At 63.6% G+C, this 27,937-nt stretch overlaps 4 protein-coding genes across 5 annotated transcripts; 1 reads left to right on the top strand and 3 right to left on the bottom strand.

Moving 5' to 3' along the window:
• Window positions 1-60: 60 nt before the first annotated feature.
• On the bottom strand, window positions 61-7,706 carry LOC121085085 (phospholemman-like). 2 transcript variants are annotated; one of them, XM_040587317.1, is made up of 9 exons: window positions 7,446-7,706; window positions 4,883-4,936; window positions 4,726-4,758; window positions 3,671-3,745; window positions 2,702-2,738; window positions 1,066-1,115; window positions 906-933; window positions 356-378; window positions 61-210 (listed from the first exon to the last, which is right to left on the bottom strand). In XM_040587317.1, the coding sequence occupies exons 2-7, from the start codon at window positions 4,896-4,898 to the stop codon at window positions 911-913; spliced, it is 234 nt and encodes a 77-aa protein (XP_040443251.1). In that variant the 5' UTR covers window positions 4,899-4,936; window positions 7,446-7,706; the 3' UTR covers window positions 61-210; window positions 356-378; window positions 906-910. The 2 variants fall into 2 exon arrangements, with proteins under 2 accessions (XP_040443251.1, XP_040443250.1); XM_040587316.1 differs by lacking the exon at window positions 356-378 and having other exon boundaries at window positions 65-210; window positions 7,446-7,704.
• LOC121084355 (leucine-rich repeat LGI family member 4-like) lies at window positions 5,754-17,393 on the top strand. The gene is made up of 10 exons (XM_040585715.1): window positions 5,754-5,758; window positions 9,008-9,124; window positions 10,280-10,351; window positions 11,109-11,180; window positions 11,939-12,010; window positions 13,314-13,385; window positions 14,457-14,626; window positions 14,735-14,899; window positions 15,388-15,896; window positions 16,368-17,393. The coding sequence occupies exons 1-10, from the start codon at window positions 5,754-5,756 to the stop codon at window positions 16,668-16,670; spliced, it is 1,557 nt and encodes a 518-aa protein (XP_040441649.1). The 3' UTR covers window positions 16,671-17,393.
• LOC121085083 (FXYD domain-containing ion transport regulator 3-like) lies at window positions 17,394-22,198 on the bottom strand. Its single transcript, XM_040587315.1, has 8 exons — window positions 22,174-22,198; window positions 21,055-21,111; window positions 20,152-20,187; window positions 19,430-19,453; window positions 19,075-19,149; window positions 18,305-18,360; window positions 18,031-18,075; window positions 17,394-17,586 (listed from the first exon to the last, which is right to left on the bottom strand). Exons 2-8 carry the CDS (start codon window positions 21,092-21,094, stop codon window positions 17,518-17,520), a joined length of 345 nt encoding a protein of 114 aa, XP_040443249.1. The 5' UTR covers window positions 21,095-21,111; window positions 22,174-22,198; the 3' UTR covers window positions 17,394-17,517.
• Window positions 22,199-23,766: 1,568 nt separating this feature from the next.
• On the bottom strand, window positions 23,767-26,671 carry LOC121084354 (sushi, nidogen and EGF-like domain-containing protein 1). The gene is made up of 5 exons (XM_040585714.1): window positions 26,516-26,671; window positions 25,388-25,675; window positions 25,079-25,297; window positions 23,943-24,011; window positions 23,767-23,844 (listed from the first exon to the last, which is right to left on the bottom strand). Exons 1-5 carry the CDS (start codon window positions 26,669-26,671, stop codon window positions 23,767-23,769), a joined length of 810 nt encoding a protein of 269 aa, XP_040441648.1.
• Window positions 26,672-27,937: the final 1,266 nt, after the last annotated feature.

The raw sequence follows: 27,937 nt of genomic DNA, 5'->3' as shown, positions 1-27,937 counted from the left end.
CCCTCAGCCCAAGGACACACAGCCACAGCCAGGGGATGGGTGGTGCAGCATTTACTGGGGGGGGGGGGGGTAGAGTGTGGGGGAGGGTTGTCCAGCCAGCCAGCTCTGTCCAGGTGGGGTGGCGCCCCTCCCCCCATCTGGAGATGCAGGGGGGGTGGGGGGGGTGGGGGTCCTGACTTGCTGACTTGAGGAGCATCTACAGGAGGAAGACTGGGGGGGGATGGGGGGGTCAGTGTGGAGAAGGGACCCTCCCCCAGATTTTTAGGTGATCCAGGTGGCTGGGTGCTCCCCACCCCCCACCAAAAACAGGGGCCCTAGCCCCCCTCCACCCCCCCCCACCCCCCCCAGGACTCACCCCACTTATCTGGGTGGACAAACCTGCCCAGACAGGAAAAGGTTAATGGGGGTGGGGGATGGGGGGAATCCGGGTGTTCCCCCACCTCCCCTCCGGTCCCCCCCCCAAAGCCCCCCACCCCCACCCCCAGCCCACCTATTACCCCCACCCCTCCCTCCAGATCCCCTGTCACCCCCCCATAGCCCCCCCCCAGCCCCCCAACCCCCCCAAGGCACCCCAAAGCCCCCCACAGCCACCCAACCCCCCTCCAGCCCTCCCGTCACCCCCCATAGCACCCCAAAGCCCCCCAACCCTCCCAAAGCCCCTCCAGATCCCCTGTCACCCCCCAGAGCCCCCCAAAGCCCCCCAACTCCCAAACCCCCTCCAGACCCCCCCAAACATCTCCAATGTCCCCACAGCCCCCCCACCCCCCCCTCCAGACCCCCTGACACCACCCATAGCCGCCCCAAAGCCCCCCCACCCCCCCTTCAGACCCCATATCATCCCCCATAGCACCCACCCCAACCCACACCCAAAATAGCGGTCCCAGACCCTCCCCCCAAGGACTCACCGCGCTTATCTCATCCGGGTGGACAAACCTGCCCGGACAGGAAAGGGTTAATGGGGGTGGGGAATGGCGGTGGGACCCGGGTGTCCCCCCCTCCCCCACCCAGGGGACCCAGGAATCCAGGGGTGCCCCCCACACACACTCCCAGGGACCAGGGACTCACGGCGGATCGATTGTCGAAGGGGCCCCGCGTCCTCATCCAGCTCCCCTGTCCTGGGAGGGACACCAGTTACCTCAGTTACCTCCCAGTTACCCCCCAGTCCCCTCCCAGTTACCCCCTAATAACCTCCCAGTTACCCTAGTGCTCCCCAGTCCCCTCCCAGTTACCCTAGTGCTCCCCAGTCCCCTCCCAGTTACCCCCTGGCGCCCTCCCAGTTACCTTAGTGCTCCCCAGTCCTCTCCCACTAACCCCCCAATGACCTCCCAGTTACCCTAGCACTCCCCATTCCCCTCCCAGTAACACCCCAATGACATCCCAGTTACCCTAGTGCTCCCCAGTCCCCTCCCAGTTATACCCCGGTGCCCTCCCAGTTACACTAGCACTCCCCATTCCCCTCCCAGTAACACCCCAATGACCTCCCAGTTACCCTAGCGCTCCCCAGTCCCCTCCCATTAACACCCCAATGACCTCCCAGTTACCCTAGCACTCCCCAGTCCCCTCCCAGTTACCCACCAGTGCCCTCCCAGTTACTGTAGTGCTCCCCATTCCCCTCCCAGTTACCCTCCAATGACCTCCCAGTTACCTTAGTGCTCCCCAGTCGCCTCCCAGTTACCCCCCAGTGCCTTCCCATTTACCCCAGTGCTCCCCAGTTCCCTCCCAGTTACCCCCCATTCCCATTCCCAGTTACCCTAGCACTCCCCATTCCCCTCCCAGTAATACCCCAATGACCTCCCAGTTACCCTAGCGCTCCCCAGTCCCCTCCCAGTTACCCACTGGTGCCCTCCCAGTTACCGTAGTGCTCCCCATTCCCCTCCCAGTTACCCCCCAATGACCTCCCAGTTACTTTAGTGCTCCCCAGTCCCCTCCCAGTAACACCCCGATGCCTTCCCATTTACCCTAGTGCTCCCCATTCCCCTCCCAGTAACACCCCAATGACCTCCCAGTTACCCTAGCGCTCCCCAGTCCCCTCCCAGTTACCCCCCAGTGCCCTCCCAGTTACCGTAGTGCTCCCCAGTCCCCTCCCAGTTACCCCCAATTAACCCAGTAACCCAAATCCCTCTCCCAGTTAACCCAGTGTTCCCTATTCCCTTCCCAGTTACCGCATTCCACTCCCAGTTACCCCCAGTTATTTCAGTAACTCAAGTCCCTCTCCCAGTTACCCCAGTGCTCCCCATTCCCTTCCCAGTTACTGCATTCTGCTCCCAGTTACCCCACAACCCTCCCAGTTACCCCATTCCTCTCCCAGTTACCTCTAGTGCCCCCCACTCCCCTCCCAGTTACCGCCCAGTTAACCCATTCCCCTCCCAGTTACTCCTAGTTAACCCAGTAACCCAAATTCCTCTCCCAGTTACCCCAGTGCTCCCCATTCCCTTCCCAGTTACTGCATTCTGCTCTCAGTTACCCCACAACCCTCCCAGTTACCCCATTCCTCTCCCAGGTCCCCCCACTGCCTCACATTCCCCTCCCAGTTACCGCCCAGTTACCCTCATTCCCCTCCCAGTTACCCCCAATTAACCCAGTAACCCAAATCCCTCTCCCATTTACCCCAGTGCTCCCCATTCCCCTCCCAATTGACCCCCCCCTTCCCCCAATACCCCCCTCCCAGTGCCTCCCCGTATCCCCCAGTGTTCCCAGTTACTTTGGCTGTTGGTCAAACTTGCACCGGCAGTGACGACCTGGGGGGGGGGGGGGAGAGGAGATGAAAAGGGGGGAGGGGCAGATTCCCGGGACCCCTGGGGGGGGGGGGGGGGGGGTTGGGGGTCGTGGGGTTGGTGGGGTGTTGGGGAGGGCTGGGGGGGGAATGGGTTGTTGTTGGGGAGGGGGGGGGTCGGTGGGGGGGTGGGGGGTTGTTGGGGGGTGGTTAGGGGGTGGGGGGCTCTAGGGGGCTGTAGGGGTCAGTGGGGTGTTGGGGGGGTGGGGGTTTTGGGGGGCTGTAGGGGTCAGTGGGGGGTTGTGGGGGTGTTGGGGGTGGGGTGTTGTGGGGGGCTGTAGAGGTCAGTGGGGTGTTGGGGTGGTGTTGGGGGCATAGGGGGTTGTTGGAGGTGGTTGGGAGGTGGGGGTTTTGGGGGGCTCTAGGGGTGTTGTAGGGGTCAGTGGGTGTTGTGGGGTGTTGGGGTGTTGTTGGGGGTGGTTGTGGGGTGGGCGGGTTGGGGGCTCTAGGGGGGTTGTAGGAGTCTGTGGGGTGTTGGGGGGTGTTAGGGTGTTGTTGTGGGGTGTAGGGGTCAGTGGGGAGTTGTGGGGGTGTTGTGGGGTGTTGTTGGAGTGTTGGGGGAGTGGGGCGTTGTGGGGGTCTGTACGTGTCAGTGGGGTATTGTAGGGGACTGGGGGCGTTGAGAGGGTGTTGTTGGGGGGTTGGTTGAGGGGTTGGGGTTCTAGGGGGGTTGTAGGGGTCAGTGGGGTATTGGGGGATGTTGGGGGGTTGTTGGGGGGCTGTAGGGGTCAGTGGGGTGTTGGGGGGTGGTTGGGGGGTGGGGTTTGGGGGCTCTAGGGGGGCTGTTGGGGTCCGGGGGTTTGGGGGTACGGTGCAGGCTGCGGGACTATCAGGGTGTGTGTGTGTTGGGGGGGCGGGGCCGAAGGGGGCGGGGCCGGGTGGGGGCGGGGCGCTCACTGAGCACGAGCAGGACGCCCAGCAGGAACAGCGCCCCCGCGAACACGAGGCCGCCGATGCGCAGTGAGTCGTAGTCTGGGGGGGGGGGGGGGAGGGGCCGGTCACGTGTGTGCAGCGCACATACATGTACAGCTGCACAGACATGTACAGCCACACACACGTGCACAGCCGCACACACGTGTACACCCGCATATACATGTAGAGCTTCACAAACGTGCACAGCTGCACAGATCTGTACACCCACATGCATGTGCACAGCCGCACATACGTGTAAACCTGCACACATATGTACACCCGCAGACACATGCACAGCCTCACACACGTGTATTAGCCGCACAGACGTCTGCACCCCCACACATGTACACCTGCACCCACGTGTGCACCCCCAGATGTACACCCCCCACATACACCTGCACACACATGTACGCCCCCACACGTGTCAACCCGCACACACATGTACACACCTGCCCACACACGTGTGCACCTCCACACACGTACAACCCCCCACATGTAAACCCACAACACATGTGTACACCCCGCACATGTACACCCCTACACACATGTGCACCCCCACACGTGTACACCCCCCCACGTGCACCACACACATGTACACCCCCCCATATGTACAGCCCCACACATGTGCACCCACAGACACATACACACCTCCCCACATGTGTACACCCACACACGTGTGCACCCACACACATGTACAACCCCCCACACGTAAAGCATCTACACATGTACATCCACACACCCCATAGGTGTGCACCCTCCCACATGTACACCCACATGTACACCCACACCCACATGTAAACCCCCCAACACATGTACACCTCCACACACACATACACCCCACACACATGTACACCCCCACACATGTCCACCCACACACATGTACACACACCACATGTGTACACCTCCACACATGTGTACAACCCCCCACATGTACACCCACACACACGTGTACCCCCACACACATGTGAACCCCCATACACATGTACACCCCCCCACACACACATGTGCCCCTCTCCCCCCTGTGCCCTGCCCTCACTCACCGTAGTAGAAGCGGTCGCGCTCCTGCGGGGGCTCTGTGGGGGAGGGGCAAGTGAGGACCCCAAGTCCAGGTGTTGCCCCCTCCCCCTGCCTCCCCCCCCCAGGGGACCTGGGAGTCTGGGGGTGACAGCTGGGCACCCGTGCCCCTCCCCCACTCACCTGCGCCGGGGGCCATGTCCTGCCCCTCCCCACACACACACACACGTGCTGGCCCTGCAGGGAGAGCACACGTGTGACATCCCGGGTGCTTGTCACCCCCCATCCCCCCCCGGGTGACCTCGCACATGCGTGTCCCCTCCGTCATGCCTCAGCCCCCAAATGGGTCCCGTGTGGGTAGAGTGTAGCAGAACTGGGCCAAACTGGGCAAAACTGGGGGGGAAACCATGAAAAGCTGGGCCAAAATGGGCTAAACTGGGCGATACTGGGCCAAACTGGGGGAAAACTGGGGGGAAACCATGAAAAGCTGGGCCAAAATGGGCTAAACTGGGCAATACTGGGCCAAACTGGGGGGAAACCATGAAAAGCTGGGCCAAAATGGGCTAAACTGGGTGATACTGGGCCAAACTGGGGGGAAACCATGAAAAGCTGGGCCAAAATAGGCTAAACTGGGCCAAACTGGGGGGAAACTGGGGGGAAACGGGGAGAAACCATGAAAAGCTGGGCCAAAATGGGCTAAACTGAGCAATACTGCGCCAAACTGGGGGGAAACGGGTGAAACCATGAAAAGCTGGGCCAAAATGGGCAAAACTGGGCGATACTGGGCCAAACTGGGGGGAAACTGGGGGGAAACCATGAAAAGCTGGGCCAAAATGGGCTAAACTGGGTTATACTGGGCCAAAATGGGTAATACTGGGCTAAACTAGGCCAAAATGGTCTAAAGTGGGTTATACTGGGCTAAACTGGAGGAAAACTAAGGCAAACTGGGCAATGCTTGGCCAAAATAGGCTGAACTGGGCAAGACTGGGCCAAACTGTGCTAAACTGGCTGATACTGGGCTAAATTTGTCTAAGCTGGGTGATACTGGGCCGAAATGGGGTAAACTGGCTGATACTGGGCCAAAATGTGCTACACTGAGCAATACTGGGCAAAAGTGGAGGAAAACCGGGGCAAAACTGGGCGATACTGTGTCAAAATGGAGTAAAATGGTTGATGCTAGGCCAAAATGGGCTGAACTGGGTGATACAGGGCCAAAATGGGCAAAACTGGGCAATATTGGGCCAAAATGTGAAAAATTGGGTGATACTGGGCCAAAATGGGCTGAACTGGGTGATACAGGGCCAAAATGGGCTGAACTGGGTGATACAGGGCCAAAATGGGCAAAACTGGGCAATATTGGGCCAAAATGTGAAAAATTGGGTGATACTGGGCCAAAATGGGCTGAACTGGGCGATACTGGGACAAAATGGGTAAAACCAGGCAAAACTGGGTGAAAACGAGCAGAAGTTGGGAAAACCAGGAGAAGCTGGGCCAAACTGGGGCAAACTGGAGAAAATGGGGCCAAAAGTAGGAGAAAATGGGCAAAAATGGGCAAAAATAACAAAAATTTGGCCAAAATGGGCCAAACCTGTGAAAACCGGGGGAAATCCTGCGGAACTGGGCAAACTGGGAGCAATGGCCGTTGCCTGGGTGATGTGACCTTGGCCCCTCCCCCGCTGTTTGCCCACGGGGTGCCCCTCCCCCCCCTTGCCAAGGGACCCAGGGGGGTGTGTGGGGAGGGCACTGGGGGGATACTGGTGTCACTGGGGGTGTCACTGGGAACAACTGGTGAGCACTGGGGCTTACTGGGGCAATGCAGGCAGGAACTGGGAGCTACTGGTTGCTTACTGGTGGAGTCACTGGCGTCATGGGGAGGCACTTGGGTTAGTGGGGGACACTGGGGTAAGTGGGGGAGGTCACTGGGAGCTACTCGGGGCTTACTGGTGGAGTCACTGGGGTCACAGGGGGTCAGTGGAGTTACTGGGGAAAAGTGGTATTACTGGTGGGGGTACTGGTCACTGGGAGATACTGGTGAGCATTGGGGGTTACTGGGGAGGTGCAGGGAAGAACTGGGAGTTACTGGTGCAGTGCAGGTAGGAACTAGGAGCTACCGGGGACTTACTGGTGGAGTCACTGGGGGTCACGGGGAGGCACTGGGGTTACTTGTTAGTGCTCTTGGAGCTACTGGGAGTTACTGGTGAGCACTGAGAATTACTGGTACAGGGCAGGGAGGAACTGGGAGCTACTGGCGGCTTACTGGTGGAGTGGCTGGGGGTCACAGGGAGGCATTGGGGTTACTGGTGGCTTACTGGGGTTACTTGTTGGCACACTAGGAGTTACTGGGAGTTACTGGTGAGCACTGGGGCTTACTGGGGCAGGGCAGGGAGGAACTGGGGGGGTACTAGTGGCTTACTGGTGGAGTCCCTGGGTGTCACGGGGAGGCACTGGGGTTACTGGGAGGTTACTGGGGGGTGGGGTGGGCATCACTTGCAGCTACTGGGAGACCTGCAGGGAGGAACTGGGGCCCAAGGCGCAGTGTGTCCCCACCCCCCACCCCCCCCACCTGGGTCCCCCCAAGGGCAATGTCAGGGGTGGGGGAAGCAGCCCCCCAACCCCCCCCCCCCCAACCCCCCCTCCCCTCCCCCCAATACCTGGCTGCCCGGATGCCTGGGTCCCTCGGACGCCTGTGTGCCCCCCTCCCTCCCCTCGCTTGGGTGTACCCCCCCCCCCCGCATGTTATTTTTACCCTCAGTCCCAGCGGCCGAAATACCCGGTGGCGTCAGCGGGGTGGCACGCGGCTGCGCCTGAGTCCCCTACCCCCCCCCCCAGTAACACCAGTGTCCTGCCAGTAACCCCAGTGCCTCCACGTGACCCCCAGCCGCTCCACCAGTAAGGCACCAGGACCTCCCAGTCCCTCCCTGCCCTGCACCAGTAATTCCCAGTGCTCACCATTAACTCCCAGTAGCTCCCAGTGAACCCCCAGTAACCTAGCCAGTACCACTCCCAGTAACTCCCAGTGCCCCCAGTCACCTCCCAGTGCCCCCCCAACACCCCCTCAGTCCTGCCCTCCCCCAGTGCCTCCCAGTACCACTCCCAGTAACTCCCAGTGCCCCCAGTTGCCTCCCAGTACCCCCCCAGTAGCCCCCCATTGCCTCCCAGTAACTCCCTGCTACCTCCCAGTCCCCCCAGTAACCCCTCAGTCCTACACCCCCCCCAGTGCTTCCCAGTAACTCCCAGTGCCACCCATTGCCTCCCAGTCCCCTCCCAGTATCCCCCCAGCACCCCCTAGGTCCTGCCCCCCCCCCCCAGTCTCTCCCAGTAACTCCCCAGTACCACTCCCAGTGTCCCCCCAGTGTGCCCCCATCACCTCCCAGTAACTCCCCAATACCACTCCCAGTTGCTTCCCAGTGTCCCCCCAGTGCCCCCCCAGCACCTTCTCAGTCCTGCCCTGACCCCAGTCCCTCCCAGTAACTCCCCAGTACCACTCCCAGTGTCCCCCCAGTGCCCCCCATCACCTCCCAGTAACTCCCCAGTGCCCCCAGTAACTCCCACCCCCCGGACAAGGTCCCCCTTGTCCCTCCCTCGGCCTCGCGCCAGGGGCCAACAGCGGCTCCATTGTCCGGGGGGGTGGGTGGGGGGTGGGGCCGAGGGGTGGGGGAGGGGCGGCCACACCCAGACCCCAGGCCCCGCCCACCGGCCCCCGCCCACCGGCCCCGCCCACCCCACGCCGCGATCGGGAGCGCCGCAGCCCAGAGCCGGGGCTCTTGTTTTTTTTTTTTTTGGGCGGGGGGGGGAAAACCTGGGATTTTGGGGGGGGGGGTTATTGGGGGGGCAGATCGGGGGGGTACGTGGGGGGGGCTGCTTGGGGGCAGTTTTGGGGGGCATTTTGAGAGGGGAAGATTTTGGGTGGCAGTTTTAGGGGGATTTGGGGGGGCTTTTGGGGGGGATTGGGGGGCAGGTTTAGGGGGTCTGTTTTGTGGGGGAATTTTGGGGGGGGCATTTTTAGGGGGGATTGGGGGGGCTTTTTTGGGGGGGATTCGGGGGGCAGGTTTAGGGGGGTCTATTTTGGGGGGGCATTTTAGGGGGGCAGTTTTAGGGGGGTAATTTGGGGGGGTAAACTCTGGGGGGAAGTTCAGGGGGGTCTTTTTTTGGGGGGAGGGGGGTCGAAATCGCGGGGGAGTCCATGGGGGCGGGGGGGTTGGGGGGGGGGCCCCCCTCCTGCTGCTGGTGCTGCTGGTGGTGGTGGGGCGGGGGGGGGGCGGGCGGGGTCATTCCTTTTGGGGGGGGGGTCCCCGGGGGGAGGGGGGGTCCCTCCGGGGGGGGGGGCGGGGTCTGCCCCGGGGGGTGCGAGTGCGACCGGGAGAGCGCCCTCTGCCGGGGGGGGGCGGGGCTGCCCCGGGGGCTGCCCACCCGCCTGGCCACGCTGTGAGTGACCCCCCGCTTTGGGGACTCTCCCCCCCTTGGGATCCCCCCCCCCCCCGCCCCCCCCCCTTGGGGACCCTACCCTCTCGAGGGACCCCCCCCTCCCTCGGGACCCCCCCTCCCTGGGGACCCCCCCTTGGGACCCCCCCCCTTCCCCTCCCTGCTGTCTGCTCCTGGGACCACCCGCAGCCCCCGCCCCCCCCCCTCCGATTTGGGACCTCCATGGGACCCCCCCCAACTGGGACCCCCCTTGATACCCCCATGGGACACCACCCCCCCTTTTTGGAACCTCTATGGGACCCCCCCTCCATGCACCCCCCCTCCTTGATATCCGCATGGGACCCCCCCCATAGGACCCCCCCCTTGATACCCCCATGGGACCATCCCATGGGACCCCCTCCCCCCTTTTTGGGACCTCCATGGCCCCTCCCCCCTCCATGTGACCCACCCCCCCCTTGATACTGCCATGGGACCCCCTCCCCCATGGGACCCCCTCCCTCATGGGACCCCCCATGCCCAACCTCCCCCTCGTGACCCCTTCTTACCCCCCCCATGGGAACCCCAACCCCAGAGAACCCACCCCCCCATGGGCACCCCTGACGTCATGCCAGGAAGCTCCACCCCCTACGTGGGAGGGAACTGGGACCAGTGTGGGGTCCAGACTGGGAGTGGGGGAGGGGCTGAGAGGAGGGGGATGGGACTGGATTTTCCCAGTTTAGGTCAGTTCAGGATTGGTTCAGCCCAGTTTGAGGCTTGTTTAACCCAGTTTGAGCCTGGTTTCTCCCAGTTTGCCCCAGTTCAGCCCTTGTCTCCCAGTTTAGCCCAGTACAGGACTGGCCTGGCCCAGTTCAAACCTGGTTTCTCCCAGTTTAGCTCAGTTTGAGGCTGGTTTAGCCCAGTTTGAGGCTGGTTTAGCCCAGTTTGGCCCAGTTCAGCCCAGTGCAGGACTGGCCTGGCCCAATTCAAACCTGGTTACTCCCAGTTTAGCCCAGTTCAGGGCTGATTTGCCCCAGTTTGCCCCAGTTTTGCACTGAGCTGGCCCAGTCCAGCTCAGTTTGGCACTCCTTTCTCCCAGTTTAGCCCAGTTCAGGACCCTCCTGTCCCAGTATGACACCTGTCCTCCCCCCAGTTTGGCCCAGTTTAGCCCTGTTTGTGCAGGTCCCTGGTGCGGTGGCACATCGATGTCCTGGGTGAGGGCAGCTTCCGTGACACCCCAGCCCTGCAGTTGCTGTAAGGTCCCCATGGTGTCCCCAAGGTGTCCCCAGGCTTGCCAGACCACCCCCACAGTGTCCCCAAGGTCCCCATGGTGTCCCCAAGGTCCCCACGCCATCCCCAATGTGTCCTAAATGTGCATATGGTGTCCCACCAGTGTCCCCAGGGTCTCCATGCCAGCCCCACAGTGTACCCAAGGTCCCCACACTGTCCCCAGTGTGTCCCATCAGTGTCCCCAAGGTCTCCATGCAACCCCCACAGTGTCCCCAAGATCCCCATGGTGTCCCACCAGTATCCCCAAGCTCTCCAGACCACCCCCACCATGTCCCCAAGGTCCTCACACCATCCCTAACGTGTCCCAACATGTCCCCATGGTGTCCCATTGGTGTCTCCAACCTCTCCAGGCCACCTCCAACATGTCCCCGGGGTCCCCACACCATCCCTAAGGTGTCCCCAACATGTCCTCAAGGTCCCTGAGGATGTCCCCAAGGGCCCTGTGGTCTCCTCAGGGTGTCCCCAAGGGCCCCGAGAATGTCCCCAAGGGCCCTGTAGTCTCCTCAGGGTGTCCCCAAGGATGTCCCCAAGGCCCTGTGGTCTCCTCAAGGTGTCCCCAAGGGCCCTGAAGTGTCTTTAAGGGTGTCCCCAAGGTCTCCAGGTGGTCCCCAAGGTCCTCAGGTGCCCTCAGAGTCCCCCTGACAGTCTCCAGGGTACCCAGGGGGTGGCAGTGGCGTGTCCCTAGGGTGTCCCCGGGGCTGGCACTGGGGTGTCCCCACAGGTTGGTCACTGCTGGGCGCCTGGGGACCATCGGAGATGGGGCCTTCGCAGGGCTGGTGCTGCTGGAGTACTTGTGAGTGGTACTGGGAAGGGCTGGGAGGCACTGGGTTGCCTGGGAGGGGACTGGGAGGCACTGTGGGGCACTGCTGGGCTGGGAGGCAGTGGGAAGCAATTGGAGGGGACACTAGGATTTACTGGGAGGCACTGGGTTGCACTGGGAGGGGACTGGGAGGCACTATGGGGGGACTGTGGGGGGCACTGGGAGGCACTGGTGGGCTGGGAGGAAGTGGGGAGCAATCGGAGAGGACACGAGGATTTACTGGGAGGCACTAGGTTGCACTGGAAAGGGACTAGGAGGCACTGGAAGACATTGGGAGGCACTGGGTTGCACTGGGAGGGGACTGGGAGGCACTGGTGGGCTGGGAGGCAGTGGGGAGCAATTGGAGGGGACACTAGGATTTACTGGGAGGCACTGGGTTGCACTGGGAGGGGACTGGGAGGCACTGTGGTGGACACTGGAAGGCACTGGGGGGCACTGGTAGGCACTAGTGGGCTGGGAGGCAGTGGGGAGCAATTTAGGACACTAGGATTTACTGGGAGGCACTGGGTTGCACTGGGAGGGGACTGGGAGGCACTGGGAAGGGCACTGAGAGGCACTGGGTGGCACTGGAGGGCATTGGGAGGCACTAGGGGGCAATTGGAGAGGACACTAGGATTTACTGGGAGGCACTGGGAGGGGACTGGGAGGCAATGGAGGTATTGGGGGGAACTGGGGAGGGCATGGGATGTACTGGGGGACACTGGGGGTGCCAGCGGTGCTGGTGTCCCCAGGTTCATCGAGGACAATGACGTGGGGACAATCGCCCCCACGGCGCTGCGGGGTCTCCGGGGGCTGCTCTACCTGTGAGTGACATTTGGGACACCCTGGGGACACAGTGGGGACACGGGGGGTACCCGTGGGGACACCCTGGGGACACACTTAGGGACACCCCAGGGACACCCCAAGGACACTGGGGATGCTCTTGGGGGCACCCTGGAGACACATTTAGGGACACCCTGGGGACACTGGGGATGCCCTTGGGGACACCCTGGGGACACCCTTAGGGACACCCTGGGGACAACCCAGGGACACTGGGGATGCCCTTGGGGACACCCTGGGGACACACTTAGGAACACCCTGGGGACATTGGGGATGCCCTTGGGGACACCCTGGGGACAACCCAGAGACACTGGGGATGCTCTTGGGGACACCCTGGGGACACATTTAGGGACACTCTGGGGACACCCTGAAGACACTGGAAACAACGTAGGGACACACTGGGAGCAGTGGGGATGCCCTTGCGGACATCCTGGGGACATTAGGGACACCCTGGGGACACCCTAGGGATACTGCCCTTGGGGACACTGGGGACACTCCAGGGGTGGCATGGGGACAACCCTAGGGACACCTTGATCCACTGGGGACACTGGGAATGACACAGGGACACACTGGGAACAGTGAGGATGCCCTTGGGGAAACCCTGGGGACACTGGGGACATCCTGGGGACACCCGGGGGACACTGGGAACACCCTAGGGACACCATAGGGACACTAGGGATGCCCTTGGGGACACCCTGGGGACACTCCGGGGACACTGGGAACACCCTATGGACACTGGGGACATCCTTGGGACACCCTGTGGACATTGGGGACAGCCTGAGGACACTGGGAATAGCCCAGAAACACTGGGGACACCATAGGGACACTGGGGATGCCCCTGGGGACATCCTAGGGACACTGGGGACACGTTGGGGACACACTTAGAGACACCCTGGGGACACTGGAAATACCCTAGTGACACCGGGAACACTCCAGGGACAGCATGGGGACAACCCTAGGGACACCTTGTCCCACTGGGGACACTGGGAACAACACAGGGACACACTGAGAACAGTGGGGATGCCCTTGGGGACACCCTGGGGACACACTTAGGGACACCCTGGGGACACCCCAGGGATATCCCATGGTGGGGGGACATTGGGGATACTCTGGGGATACTATGGGACACTGGGGAGGGCTGGGGACACTGAGGAGACCCTGGAGCACCCCTGGGGACAGCCTGGGGACACTGGGGACAGCCTGCGCCCCCCAAGGCTTGCCCTCGCCCTGTGTCGGGGTGTCCCCATGTCTCCTGTCCCTATGTCCCCTGTCCCCGTGTCCCTGCAGGAGCCTGGCCAACAATCGCCTGGAGACGCTGCCCCGGGGGCTCTTCCAGGGGCTGGAGACACTGACTCAGCTGTGGGTGACATGGGGACATGGGGGTGGGGGGGGGGGGCTTGGGGGGACATGAGGGGCATGGGGGCATGAGGACACACGGGGACATGGAGGGACAGGGGGGACATACAAGGGGACATGGTGGGGGGGGGACGTGGAGGGACATGAGGGGCATGGGGACGTGGGCTGTGGGACATGGGGACATGGGATATGGGGACACACAAGGGGACATGGTGGGGGGTACATGGTGGGACATGGGAACACACAAGGGGACATGGGGGACATGGGGACACATGGGGACATGGATGGACATGGGGGACATGGGGACACACAAGGGGACATGGTGGGGGGACATGGTGGGACATGTGGGGCGTTGGGACGTGGGCTGGGGGACATGGGATATGGGGACACACGGGGGGACATGGAGGAGATGGGATATGGGACATGGAGACACACAAGGGGACACGGGGGACATGGGGACACGCAAGGGGACATATGGGGACATGGAGGGACGGAGGGGACATGGGGACACAAGGAGACATGGGGGGACATGGGGACATGCAAAGGGACACAGAGGGACATGAGGGGCATGGGGACATGGAACATGGGGACACACAAGGAGACATGGGGGGACATGGGGACATGCAAGAGGACATGGAGAACATGGGGACATGGAACATGGGGACACACAAGGGAACAGGGGGGACATGGGGTGATGCAAGGGGACATATGGGGACATGGAGGGACACACAAGGTGACATATAGGAACAGGGGGGACATGGGGACACACAAGGGGACAATGCAGGGGACATGGAGGGACATAGGGACGCACAAGGGGACAGGGGGGACATGAAGGGACACACAAGGTGACATTTGGGAACAGGGGGGACATGGGGGATGTGGGACATGGGGACACACAAGGGAACAGGGGGGACATGGAGGGACAGGGGCGACGTGTCCTGTGGGTGACACTAGGGTGTGCACCGGCTGTTACTGGGAGGCACTGGGAGGGGACACAGGGGATCTGGGGGTGGGGTGGGGGTGGGGGTGGGGGTGTGTCCCCCCCCAGGCATGTGTCTGACGGGTGGGGGGCAGGGACCTGCGGGGCAACCCCTTCCAGTGTGACTGTCACCTGCGGTGGCTGGTGACCTGGCTGAACAGCGTCGCCCCCCCCACCGAAACGGGGCGCTGCCGGGGACCCCCGCCCCGCCAGGGGACCCCCCTGGCCCAGCTCCAACCCCGCGACTTCCACTGCCATGTCTCTGGTACGTCCCCATGTCCTCCCCCCTGGGTGGGGGAGGGGGTGATGGTGAGGGGGGACCCCCCCCCCATGAAGGAGCTGATGGGATTATTTTTTGGGGGGGCTCTCCTAGAGTTGCGCCCCTTCCAGTCGCTGCCGTTCTCCTCGCTGGCGGTGGAGGCCTTCGCCCTGGGGGGGCACCCAGGGGTGGTCTTGGCTCAGCCCTTTGCCGGCGCCTGCGCCCTCCTGGAGTGGGACCAGTTGGCCGGGCGCTTCCGAGCTCCCACCATCATCAATGGTGAGTCCCGACATCCCAAAACCCACCTGGATTAGGAGGAATCCCCAAAAGATCCAGGGCGACCCCAAAAAAGTTCAAGGAAGGGGCCAAGAAGGGTCTGAGGAACCTCAAAAATGGTCTGAGGGACCTCAAAATGCCCTTGCGGACAACAAGGTCACCTCTGAGGTCACCACCATCACCACCACCTCAACCCCAATGTTCCCATGTGGTCACCACCATCACCATCACCCCAACCCCAACGTCTCCATGCGGTCACCACCATCACCTGACCCAACGTCCCCATGGGGTCACCACCATCACCCCAACCCCAATGTCCCCATGGGGTCACCACCATCACCATCACCACCATCACTGCAACCCCAACATCCCTGTGGGGTCACCACCATCCCCATCCCCACCATCCCCATCCCCCTGCCCCCATCCCCCCACCCCCTCCTCCTCTCCCCCCTCCCCCATCCTCACGTCCCCCCATGTCCTTGTCCCTGCAGGTTCCTCACCGGTGGCCTGCCACCCCCTGCAGCTGGGGGGGGCGCTGGTGGTGGTGGTGGCCCAACTTGGGGGGGGCTCGGCCGTCTGGCGCCGCGCTGGTGGCCCCGGCGCCCCCTTCGTCCGGCTGCAGGCGCTGGGCAGTGGTCGGTTGCGACGTCCCCACGCGGTGGCCAGCGCCCGCCTTGGGGGTCACTGGTACCTTGGGGTGGCCGACAGCTCCAAGGGGGGGACCAGCACCCTATTCCGCTGGGGGGGGAGGGGCTTCTACCCCCACCAGGCCCTCCGGCCGTGGCACCGCGACACCCACCTGGAGTTCCTGGAGCTGGGGGGCCGGCCAGCCTTGGTGGTCTGCAGTGGGACGCGGAGGCCGCTGGTCTACCGGTGGAGTGGAGGGTCCTTCGCCCCCCACACCGACATCCCCCACGTGCCCGATGTCTATGCCGCGAAGCACTTCCGCCTGCGGGGCCACGTCTTCCTCTGCCTGACCCGCTTCCTGGGGGATGCCAAGGTGAGGGGGGGGGCATGGGCTCATGGGGGCCCACCAGGGTCATGAGTCCATGGGGGTCATCACGTGTTCATGGGGGTCCGTCAGCATGCTGTGCTCATGGGGGGCCACCAGGGTCATGAGTCCATGGGGGTCATCACACGTCCACGGGAGTCTATCACCATCACATGCCCATGGGGGTCTCTCAGCATCACGTGTCCATGGGGGTCATCACATGCCCATGGGGGTCTATCAGCATCACATGTTCATGGGGGGCCACCAGCATCATGAGTCCATGGGGGTCATCATGTGTTCATGGGAGTCTATCACCATCACATGTTCATGGGGGGCCACCAGCACCGTGGGTCCATGGGGTCCATGACACATCCATTGGGGTCTATCACCATCACGTGTTCATGGGCGGCCAACACCATCGAGGGAACCCTCCCCATGCTTCCCACCCCTCCCCCCCTTCCCATGTTTCTCCGCACCCAGGTGATGCGCTGGGAAGGCTCCATGTTCCGGGAAGTTCAGCAGGTTCCGGCACGCGGCTCCATGGTCTTCCAACCTTTGGCCTTGGCCGGCCACCGCTACGTCATCTTGGGCAACGACTACGCCCCCAGCCGTGTCTACCGCCTTGGTCCTGGTGGCCACCTGGAGGCCACCCAGGAGCTGCTGGCCCCCACCCCCCGCGCCTTTGCCCCCTTCTCCTTGGGCCACCGCCATTTCCTGGTGGCCTCCAGCTTCAAAGGGGCCACCCAGATCTACCGCCATGTCACCGTTGACTTGGGGTCTTGAGGGGATGGCAGGTGGCGCAGAGTGGTGGCTGAGGGACACGGGGGACATCAAGTGTGACATCAGTGTGGAGCTGGGGATCTGGGGACGTTCACTGGGATGTCGTGGTGGACCTGCCACCTGTGGGACATGGTGGCATTGTGGGCCTGGGGGGCCTGAAGGACATGGGGACATCAGCTGTCACCTCATCATGGACATGGGGACGTCAACCATCATGGACCTGGCCATCTGAGAGACGTGGCCTTCAGCCATCCCATCTCCATCTCACCTGAGGGACATGAGGACATGGGGACACCAACCATTGTGTCACCTTGCCATGGGCCTGGGTGTCTGAAGGACGTAGGGACATCAGTTTCCAGGTCATTGTCCACCTGGGTGGCAAAGGGACATGGGCCATCATGTCACTGGGGACATGGGGACTCCCTGTCACCTCCTGGTGCCACCATCACCCCGATGTCCCCAAGGCCACCATCAACTTCACGATGCCCTGTCACCTCCTGGTGCCACAACCTCCCCGATGTCTCCAAGGCCACCATCAACCTCATCACACCCTGTCACCTCCAGGTGCCACCTTCCACCCCGCCTTGTCCCCAGCCACCACTGGTGGCTCCTTGTCCCTCTGTCCCCTCCTTGTCCCCCGTGATGCCACCACCAAGGACAACCCCTCCCCCACAATTAACCCAATTTACATTTTTTAACATTTTTTTATTAATCAATTTCCCCTTTTCCGTGGGTTTTTTTTGTTTGTTTGTTTTTTTGGGGGGGGAGGGGGTTCACCACCAAATAAACCCGCTCCTCCCCCTCCCCCACTCTGCCTGCTGGTGTCACTGGGGCCACCCAGACACTGGGGTCACCCCTCCCCCCCCCCCCCCCCAGGCTTGGGGATACATGGGGACGCCTCAGCATGTGGTGGCAGCTCCTGTGGAGAGGTGAGGGGTCAGGGGGCACCCAGATACTCAGCACTCAGGACCCCCCACCCACATGCCTGGGACACCACCACCCCCAGGACACCTGGAACCCCCCACCCACATGCCTGGGACACCACCCCCCCCAAGACACCTGGGACCCCCCCTAACAGGTCACCCAGGAACCCCCCTAGCCACCTGGGACCCCCCACCTGGTCACCTGGGACCCCCTCCTGGGTGCCTGAGACCCCCCCGGACACCGCCCCCCCCCCCCCCCCCCCCCCGGACACGCGGGACCCGCCCCCCCCCCCCCCCCCCCCCCCAGCCAGGACACCCGGGACCACCCGGGACCCCCCACCTGGTCACCTGGGATCCCCCCCCCCGGGTGTCTGGGATCCCTCCGCCACCACCCCCCACCCCCCTGTCACCTGCGCCCCCCCGGGGTGGAGGGGGCTTACCAGGGCCAACCAGGTGCGATGCCTCTGGGGGGGGGACGGCGGCGGCTGTGGGGGAGGGAGGCAGGGGGGCTGTGACCCTGCCATGTCCCACCCCACCTTGGGGACACCCCTGTTACCCCCTTAGGGACACCACTGCCCTCCCCCTTGGGGACCTCCCTGCCACCCCCTTGGGGAACATCCCTGCCGCCTCCCCTGGTGACACCCTTGTGCCCCCCCGCCCCCCCCCCCCCCCCCTCCCCCCGCCATGTCCCCCCCATGTCCCCTCCTGTCCCACCTGGCTTTGCTCCGGCACTTGCACTTCCCACCTGCAGGGGACGTCAGAGGGGACAGCTGGGGGGGAGGGGTGACATGCCACCCCTCCAGGGGACATCGAACCCAGGGGATTCCTCAGAGACCCCCCTAGTGACATGGAACTCCCCCCCAAGGGACACAGGGACCCCCTAGTGACACAGGGACACCCCCCCAGTGACACATGGGGACTCTCAGGTGACATACTCCCCCCCCCAGGTGACAGGGGGACCCCCCCCCAAATGATACAGGGACCCCTTAGTGACATGGGGGACACCCCCCAGTGACACAGGCCCCCCCCCCGGTGACTTGGGACACCTGGGACACCCCTGGTGACAAGGGGACACTCCCCTCCAGTGACACATGGGGACTCCCAGGTGACATCCCCCACCCCCACCCCCCGGGTGACAGAGGGACCCCCAAAGTGATCTTCCCCATTGACACTGGGACCTTCCAGGTGGCACAGAGACCCCCCTGGTGACACGGGGACACCCCTGGTAACATGGGGACTTCCCTTAGTGACACATAGGGACTCCCAGGTGACATACCCCCCCCCAGGTGACACCGTGACACCCTAAGTGACACAGGGACCCTCTAGTGGCACAGGGACCCCCCTGGTGACACAGGGGCACCCCCTAGTGACATGGAGACACTCCAGGTGGCACAGAGACCCACATGGTGACATGGGGACCCCCCTCAGTGACATGAGGACCCCCCCCCCCAGCGACACGGGGCCCCTCCCCAGGTGACACTCACTGAGGAGGACGATGATGCCGATGACACAGAGGACAGCGGCCAGCGCCAGCCCTGTCACCCGCAGGCGGTGCCAGTCTGGGGGGGTGTGGACACGGTGGGGACCCCCCTGTCACCCCCCCTTGGGGACACCCCTGTTACCCCCCCCAGGGACCCCCCCATCACCCCCCCCCCCTTGGGGCCCCCCCTGTCACCCCCCCCAGGGCCCCCCCCTGTCACCCCTCCCTTGGGAACACCCCTGTCACCCCCCCAGGGCCCCCCCTGTCACCCCTCCCTTGGGAACACCCCTGTCACCCCCCCAGGGACCCCCACTGTCATCCCCCCCTTGGGGCCCCCCTGTCACCCCCGTCCCACTCACCATACTGGAAGGGACTGGTGGCATCTGGTGGGGAGGGGGAGGGGTCAGTCCCCTGGTGGGACACCAGTATGGACTACCCCCCTCCCAGTACCACTCGCTCCCATTCTCAGTATGGCTCCTCCCCGCTCCCAGTATGACCCACACCCCCCCAGTATCACTCGCTCCCATTCCCAGTATGGCTCCTCCCCGCTCCCAGTATGACACACCCCCCCCAGTATGGCTTCTCTTCCCTCTCGGTATCACATACCCCCCCAGTATGGCTCCTCCCCGCTCCCAGTATGACACCCCCCTCCCAGTATCACCCGCTCCCATTCCAAGTATGGCTCCTCCCTGCTCCCAGTATGACACCTCCCCCCGCCCCCCCCCAGTATCACTCGTTCCCAATCCCAGTATGGCTCCTTCCCGCTCCCAGTATGACAACCCCCTCCCAGTATCACCCACTCCCATTCCCAGTATGGCTCCTCCCTGCTCCCAGTATGGCTTCTCTCCCCTCCCAGTATCACACAGCCCCCAGTATGGCTCCTCCCCACTCCCAGTATGACCCACACCCCCACAGTATCACTCACTCCCATTCCCAGTATGGCTCGTCCCCGCTCCCCGTATGACATGCACACCCCAGTATGGCTTCTCTCCCCTCCCAGTATCACATACCCCCCAGTATGATCCCCCTCCCATTCCCAGTACAGCCCCTGCCCCCCTCCCAGTTTGTCCCAGTTACTCACCGGGGGTCTCTATGTTCCCTCTCACTGGGGACAGAACTGGGGAGAGAGCAAAAACCAGTTGCAGAGGCTCAGCTGGCCCAGTACCCTCCCAGGTCCCCCCAGTTCCCCCAGCTTCCCTCCCAGTCACCCCAATTGCCCCTAATTCTGCCTCCCAATTCCCTCCCAGTTACCTCCCAGTTATTGCGAGTTCACCCCAGTCATTCCCAGTTCCCGGCCAATTACCCCCAGTTCTTCCCAGTTCTCTCCCAGTTCTGCCTCCCAGTTCCCTCCCAGTTCCCCCCAGTTCAGCTTCCCAGTTGCCTCCCAATTACCTCCAGTTCTGCCTCCAAGTTCCCCCCAATTATTCCCAGTTCCCTCCCAGTAATTCCCAGTTCACCCCAGTCACTCCCAGTTCCCCCCATTTTGGCCTCCCAGTTCCCCCCCATTTTGGCCTCCCAGTTCCCCCCCATTTTGGCCTCCCAGTTCCCCCCAGTTCGGCCTCCCAGTTCCCTCCCAATTATCCCCAGCTCTGCCTCACAGTTCTCCCAGTTATTCCCAGTTCCCTTCCAATTCCCCCCCAGTTCTGCCTCCCAGTTCCCCCCAGTCATTCCCAGTTCCCTCACAATTACCCCCAGATCTCTCCCAGATCCCCCAAATTCCCTCCCAGTTCCCCCGTCATTCCCAGTTCCCCCCAGTTCTGCCTCCCAGTTCGCCCTCCCAGCTCCCCCCAGTCATTCCCAGCTCCCCCCAGTTCTGCCTCCCAGTTCCCCCAGTCATTCCCAGCTCCTCCCAGTCATTTCCAGTTCCCTCACAATTACCCCCAGATCTCTCCCAGATCCCCCAAATTCCCTCTCAGTTCCCCCCAGTCATTCCCAGTTCCCCCTCCCAGTTCCCCCCCAGTCACTCCCAGTTCCCTCCCAGCACCTGCCAGCAGCACCAGGACCCTGAGTGTGCCCCACACCATCTTGTGAACTTTGACCCCTGGAAGGGGGGAGGGGGTCCTTGAGGATTCAGGTCCCCCCTCCCCTCCCCTCCCCCTCCCCCCGCCCCCACGAGCCCAGCGTCCGGGTGGGGGAGGGGTGGGTGACTCAGGGCGGATTCCGGAGTGGGGCGTTGGGAGGCGAGGGCGCCCTGGGGGGAGGGCCCTGGGGGGAGGGGGCCCCGAGGTGGGGGTGTCATTTGGGGAGGGTCCCTCTGGGGGAGGGTCCCTTGGGGGGGGCGGGGTCCCTCGGGGGGAGTAGAGGAGGTCCCTCGGGGGGGGTCCCTCTAGGGGTGGGGGTCACTTAGCGGGGGGGGGGGTGTCACTCATGGGGGTCCCTTGGGGGGAGGGTCTCTTAGGGGGGTGTCTTGGGGTGGGGGCCCTCTGGGGGTTCCCTTGGGGTGGTGGTGGGGACCCTTAGGGGTGGGGGTCCCTTGGGGGGGACGCCCTGGGGGGCCATGGGGGTCCCGGAGCCGGGGTCACCCTAAGGGACATGGGGGGTGTCACCCCTGGGGGGACATGGGGGGGGGTCACCCTGGGGGGACATGGGGGTCACTTTGGAGGGACATGGGGGTCCCCTGGGGGACATGGGGACACACACACACATGGGGGTCCCGGAGACGGAGTCACCCTGGGGGGGGATATGGGGGACCCCCCTGGTGGGATATGGGGGTTGCAGAGCTGGGGACACCCTGGGGGACATGGGGGGGGTCACCCTGGGGGGACATGGGGGTCCCGGAGCTGGGGTCACCCTGGGGCACATGGGGGGGTGTCACCCTTGGGGACATGGGGGTCCCCGGTGGGGACATGGGGGTCCCTGAGCCGGGGTCACCCCTAGAAGACATGGGGGTCCCCTGGGGGGACATGTGGGGGGTCACCCCAGGGGACATGGGGGTCCCGGAGCCGGGGTGTGTCCCTCCCCCCCAGTCCTGCCCTTGTAAGGAGGGACGCCCCTCCCCTCCCCCAGGGGACCCCTCTCCCCCCCCAGGGGACCCCCCCCAGGTGACACCGCCACCCCCAGGGGACCCAGGTGTACAAGGGGGGGGTGGGGGGGCCCATCTCACCTCCCTGCACCAGCAACGGGTAGAACAGGAATGGGGGGGGGGGGGGGGGGAGGGGAGCCATGCCCAGGTGGGGGCGGGGCTACGGGGAGGGGGGAGGTGCCACAGGTGCCAGGAGCCGCACCCAGCCCCCCACCCCCCCCTGCTCCTTACCCTGCCTGGTCCCTGGGGTGCTCCGTGGGGGTGGGGCCCCCTCCCGGACCCTGTGACCCCCCCAGACCTGTGACCGCCCCCCCCCGACCTGTGACCCCCCCCATGGACCCTGTGACACTCCCCTCTATGGACCTTGTGACCCCCCCCAGCAGAACCTGTGACCCCTAACCACGGACCCTATGACACCCCCCCAGACCTGTGACACCCCCTCCCCCCCCCCATGGACCCTGTGCCCCCCCCCGCCTGGATACCAGCCCCCCCCCCAACCTGAAGGCCTGGGTCCCCCCGTGGCCGCCCCCACCTGGATTCCTCCCCTCCCCCCCATCCCGGACCTGACCCCCCCCCTCCTCTGCACCTGTGACCACCACCCCCCCCCCGGACCCTGTGCTCCCCCCCAGGTCCTGTGTGCCCCCCCTCTCCCCCCCCCGCCTGGATGCCTGCCCCTCCCCCCTCTGAACCTGTGCCCCTCCCCCCCCTTGGGTGCTCAATGGGGGCTGTGTCCTGCCCCCCCCCCCCCCCCCCCCGACGCCTGGATCCCGCCCCCCTCGGATGGGGGATGGGTTCAATGGAGCCTTGTTCTCCTCCGCGCGCCAGCCCCCCCCACCTCGTGCCCCTCCCCACCCCCATGCCTGGGCCCCCCGTTTGACCTTGACCCTGCTTGACCCCAGCTGCCACCCCACAAGGGGCCCATTGAGGCTTGTCCGGGGTGTGTGTGTGGGGGGGGGGGCACCCGGATTGCTGGGACCCCTCTGGGTGGGGGGAGGGGTGACACATTCCTGAGCGGGTGCGGGGGGGGGGGGGGGGGGGAGGGGACGGGACGGACGGACAGACAGGGACAGAACGACCGGGGATGACAGCTGGCTGTTGGCTCTGCCCCGCCCCCTCCCTGCCCACCCCCACCCCCCACCCCCCGGCATCTGGGTGCCCCTCCCTCCCCAGGCATCTGCGTGTCCCCCCCCCCCCCCATAGGGGACCTGGGTGTTCCTGGGGGGGTCACTGGGTGTCACCAGCTGTCGGTGTCCCCCAAGTCACTGGGTGTCCCGGTGTGCACGCGGGTGGGGGGAGGGAAAGGGTGGGGGTGCCCCCCCCCCCCCCCCCATCACTTCTCCACCCGTTGGCACCAGGCCTGGGTGGCATCAGAGCCAGGCGGTGTCACCCCACGCTGACAACCGTTGACCCCCCCCCAACTTTGCCACCCATGTCCTCCCCCCTTCAGGGCTGCAGGGGAGGATGGGGACACGCGTGACACAGCTGACACGCGTGTTGCTGCCCATCTGCAGTGCTTGGAGAGGCTTTAATGGTACTTCCAGGGTGGGTGGGGGAGGGGCATTAGGGGACCTAGCTGTCCCCAACCGCCACATCTCCCCCCCCCCACACACCCCGGGCCCCCAAACCCGTGGGGGAACGCCAGTGTCCCCTCCCCCACCCCCCAAGAGGTCCCTATCATGACCCGCAGATGTACACCCTCTCCTCGGTGGTCCGGCGCAGGGTGGGGGATGGTGAGGGCGAGGGGGTGGGGGTCTCGGGGGGGGGCAGGGGGGCCCTCGGTGGCAGTGAACACGTCCACGCGGAATATCCAGCGCCCCGGGACCCCCACGTTGCTCCGGTGCCCCACGCGCAGGACAGCGGGTGAGCGCGACCCCCGGGATGTTGTAGTAGTGCAGGTCGTCCCCGCTGTTGAACCCAGCCTGGGGGGGGGGGAGAGGGTCCGCCCGGGGGGTGACAGGAGCTACTGGGGGCTGGGGAAGCATGGCTCTGCCCCAAATCCCCCCAGTTCTGCCCCAATTCTCTTAATTTCACCCCAAATCCCTTAATTTCACCCCAAATCCCCTTAATTCTGCCCCAAATCCCCTTAATTCCACGCCAAAACCCTTAATTTCACCCCAAATCCCCTAAATTTCAACACAAATACCTTAATTCTGCCCCAAATCCCCATAATTCTGCCCCAAATCCCCTTAATTCCACCCCACATCCCTTAATTCTGCCGCAAATCCCCTTAATTTTACCCCAAAACCCCCTTAATTCCACCTCAAATCCCCTTAAATCTGCCCAAATTCTTGTAATTCTGCCACAAATTCCCTTAATTCCAGCACAAATCCTCTAAATTCCACCCCAAATCCCTTAATTCTGCCCAAATACCTTAATTCCACCCCAAATCCCTGCAATTCTGCCCAAATTCTCCTAATTCTGCCCCAAATCCCCTAAATTTCAACACAAATCCCTTAATTCTGCACAAATCCCCATAATTCTGCCCCAAATCCCCTTAATTTCACCCCAAATCCCCTTAATTCCCCCCAAATCCATGAATCCCCCCCCCCCAAATCCCCCCAATTCCCTCCCAAATCCCCCCTAGTTCTCTCCAATTCCCCCAGTTCCCCCTCAAATCTCCTGAACTCCTCCCACCCAGGTGGGTGGCCCCGGTCCTGTGGTGGGGACCCCAGTGTCCCCAGCACTCCCAGTGCCCACCAGTGCCCCCAGCACCCCCAGTGCCCCCAGTTCCCCCAGCACCCCCCAGCGCACACTTGTTCCGGCATGCCCCCAGTGTCCTCAGTGCCCCCAGTATCCCCAGTATCCCCAGTGCCCATCTGTGCCCCCAGTGCCCCCAACACCCCCAATATCCCCAGAATCCCCAGCACCCACCTGCGCCCCCAGCACTCCCAGTGCCCATCTGTCCAGGTGTGCCCCCCAGCGCCCCCGGTATCACCAGCACCCCCAGTGTCCCCAGTTCCCCCAGTGCCCCCCAGCGCACGCACACCTGTTCTGGCATGCCCCCAGTGTCCTCAGTGCCCCCAGTATTCCCAGTGCCCTCAGTCCCCCCAGTGTCCCCAGTGCCCACCTGTGCTGGCGTGCCCCCCAGGCCGCTGTAGGCGTTGCCGTCGTTGGCCAGTCCCGTGGTCCACTGGAGGTCCCCGTAATTCAGCATGACAAAGGATGTGGCCCCATCAGTGGCCAACACAGCCTGGAAGGTGTTCACCTGGGGGGTGGGTGGGAGAGGGGAAGGAGGAACGTCACCACGGTGTCACCGCGTCACCGTGACCCATTGCTGTGGTCCTCCTCCTCCTACCTTCTTGGAGGCAGCTCCGAAGAAGGAGACACGGTACCAGGTGGCCACGAAAGCCCAGGTGGGCTTGGGGGTGGGCTCAGAGGAGGTCACAGCTGGGGTGAGGTCACGAGCCAAGCGGGCCAGCAGCTCCGGCTCCTGGCTTTGCCGGTAGAAGACATCTCCTCCCAGTCTGGTGTCCACATCGGCCCAGTACGGAGCCACGAAGGGGCGGTGGCCTGGTAGCGGGAAGGGCTCCGGAGTGAATTCCGGGACTCCGGTCCCGAAGGACACGACTCCGTTGTTGTTCACCTGGAGGAAGGAACCACCCCCCCATGGTGACCCACCCGTGGTACATGGCCACCACCTGGGGTGGCCTTCATCCAGGGTGGCACCAACAGTGATGGCCTCCAACCAGGGATGTGTCTTCAACCATGGTGAGCATAGTCATGGCATCGCCAACCATGGTGACCTCAACCATGCTGACCCCCAACTGTGGTGGCCCCAAACCCATGGTGGCCCCAAACCCATGGAGGACCCAAACCCGTGGTGCCCCCCAGCCAGTGTCCCTCCACCTATAATGGCCCCAAACCCATGGTGTCCCCAAACCTGTGGTCACCCCCAGCCAGGGTACCTCCACCTATAGTGGGTCCAACACATGGTGGTCCCAAACCCGTCATGGCCCCAACCCCATGGTGGCCCCATAACTGTGGTGGCCCCAAACCCATGGTGGCCCCAAACCCATGGTGGCCCCCAACCACGGTACCTCAACCTATAGTGGCTCCAACCCCATAGTAGCCCCAACCCTGTGGTGGCCCCCAACCTGTGGTGGCCCCAAACTCATGGTGACCCCAAACCCATGGTGGCACCTAACCCATGGTGGCCCCAAACCCATGGTGGCACCAAACCTGTGGTGGGCCCAACCCGTGGTGGCCCCAAACCCGTGGTGGCCCCAACCCCACGGTGCTCCCCAACCATGGTACTTCCAACACTTTATGTCTTCAACTACAGTGGCCCAAACTCATGGTGTCCCCAACCCATGACATCCCCAACTCAGGTTCCCCCCCCATGGTGTCCACACCCCATAGCACCCTGAGGACCCCCACCCACATCATCCCCTCCCCCCCGCCCGCCATGGGGCCCAGCACCCACATAGAGCGAGTGGTGGGAGCGTCCGTAGAAGGAGAAGGGCGGCCAGAGCTGGATCTCAGGGCTCATCCCATCGTCTTCCCGGGGGGTGGCCTCGTCCCCAGCCGCTGGCCCGAAGGGGTAGAGCAGCCCACCTAGGGGTGGCCACCAAGGAGCCATGGCGGGGGGGTTGGGACCCCCACGCGGAGGGTCTGGGACCCACATGGTGGCCTAGAACCTCCCCCATGACACTGGTGGACCTTCCAGTATGGATCTGGGGGACCTTCCAGTATGGACCTGAGGAACCTTCCAGTATGGTGATCCTGGGGGGAACCTTCCAGTATGGACCTCTGGGGACCTTCCAGTATGGATCTGGGGGACCTTCCAGTATGGACCCCTGGGGACCTTCCAGTATGGTGGTCCTGGGTGGGACCTTCCAGTATGGAACTGGGGAACCTTCCAGTATGGACCTTGGGTACCTGCCAGTATGGACCTTGCAGGGGACCTTCCAGTATGGTGGATCTGGGGGACCTTCCAGTATGGACCCCTGGGGACCTTCCAGTATGGTGGTCCTGGGTGTGACCTTCCAGTATGGATCTGGGGGACCTTCCAGTATGGACCTTGGGGGGACCTTCCAGTATGGTGGGCCTGGGGGTGACCTTCCAGTATAAAGCTGGGGGGACCTTCCAGTATGGGCTTAGGACCCCCAGTGTCACCCTGGGATCTCCCATTAGGGGCCTAGGACGTAGCAGTAGGGGCCTGGGACTCCAGTATCACCCCAGAACCTCCCAGTATGGGTGCAGGACCTTCCAGTAGGGGCCTGGGATCTCCCAGCATGTGCCAGGGATATCCTGGGGTGGGACAGGGGCTTCCCAGTGTCACCTCAGAACCTCCGAGTATGGGCCCAGGACCCACCAGTAGGGAACCGGGACTCCAGTATCATCCCAGAACCTCCCAGGATGGGCCTAGGACACACCAGTAGGGGCCTGAGACCTCCCAGTGTCACCTCAGAACCTCCTAGTATGGGTGCAGGACCCCCAGTAGGGGCCTGGGACCTCCCAGTGTCACCTCAGAACCTCCCAGTATGGGCCTAGGACCTCCCAGTAGGGGCCTGGGATCTCCTAGTATGTGCCAGGGATATCCTGGGATGGGACTGGGACCTCCCAGTGTCGCCTCAGAATCTCCCAGTATGGGCCTAGAACCCCCCCAGTATGGGCCTAGGACCTCCCATTATGGGCCTGGGACTCCAGTTATCACCTCAGAACCTCCTAGTATGGGTGCAGGACCCCCAGTAGTGGCCCGGGACCTCCCAGTGTCACCTCAGAACCTCCCAGTATGGGCATAGGACCTCCCAGTAGGGGCCTGGGATCTCCCATTGTCACCCCAGAACCTCCCAGTATGGGCCTAGGACGCGCCAGTAGGGGCCTGGGACTCCAGTATCACCCA

The sequence above is a fragment of the Falco naumanni genome, chromosome 3 (assembly GCF_017639655.2).
Source record: "Falco naumanni isolate bFalNau1 chromosome 3, bFalNau1.pat, whole genome shotgun sequence".
Classification (NCBI taxonomy): Eukaryota; Metazoa; Chordata; class Aves; order Falconiformes; family Falconidae; genus Falco; species Falco naumanni.
This window is presented reverse-complemented; position numbering and strand designations above follow the sequence as displayed.

Bases quoted from the DNA above. Each gene is read 5' to 3' on its own strand.
- LOC121085085 (XM_040587317.1), bottom strand. The intron at 1,116-2,701 runs GTAACTGGGAAC...TGTCCCTCCCAG, and splicing joins AAGTTTGACCAACAGCCAAA to GACAGGGGAGCTGGATGAGG. The intron at 934-1,065 runs GTGAGTCCCTGG...CTGTCCGGGCAG, and splicing joins CCTTCGACAATCGATCCGCC to GTTTGTCCACCCGGATGAGA.
- LOC121084355 (XM_040585715.1), top strand. The intron at 10,352-11,108 runs GTAAGGTCCCCA...GTGTCCCCACAG, and splicing joins ACCCCAGCCCTGCAGTTGCT to GTTGGTCACTGCTGGGCGCC. The intron at 14,900-15,387 runs GTGAGTCCCGAC...TTGTCCCTGCAG, and splicing joins AGCTCCCACCATCATCAATG to GTTCCTCACCGGTGGCCTGC.
- LOC121085083 (XM_040587315.1), bottom strand. From the start codon at position 21,094: ATGGTGTGGGGCACACTCAGGGTCCTGGTGCTGCTGGCAG. The intron at 20,188-21,054 runs GTGCTGGGAGGG...CTCTCTCCCCAG, and splicing joins GGTCCTGGTGCTGCTGGCAG to TTCTGTCCCCAGTGAGAGGG. The intron at 18,076-18,304 runs GTGGGACAGGAG...CCTCCCCCACAG, and splicing joins AAGTGCCGGAGCAAAGCCAG to CCGCCGCCGTCCCCCCCCCA.
- LOC121084354 (XM_040585714.1), bottom strand. From the start codon at position 26,671: ATGGCTCCTTGGTGGCCACCCCTAGGTGGGCTGCTCTACCCCTTCGGG. The intron at 25,298-25,387 runs GTAGGAGGAGGA...CCCACCCCCCAG, and splicing joins TCGGAGCTGCCTCCAAGAAG to GTGAACACCTTCCAGGCTGT. The intron at 24,012-25,078 runs GTGTGCGTGCGC...CCCCCCCCCCAG, and splicing joins CTGGGGGCATGCCAGAACAG to GCTGGGTTCAACAGCGGGGA.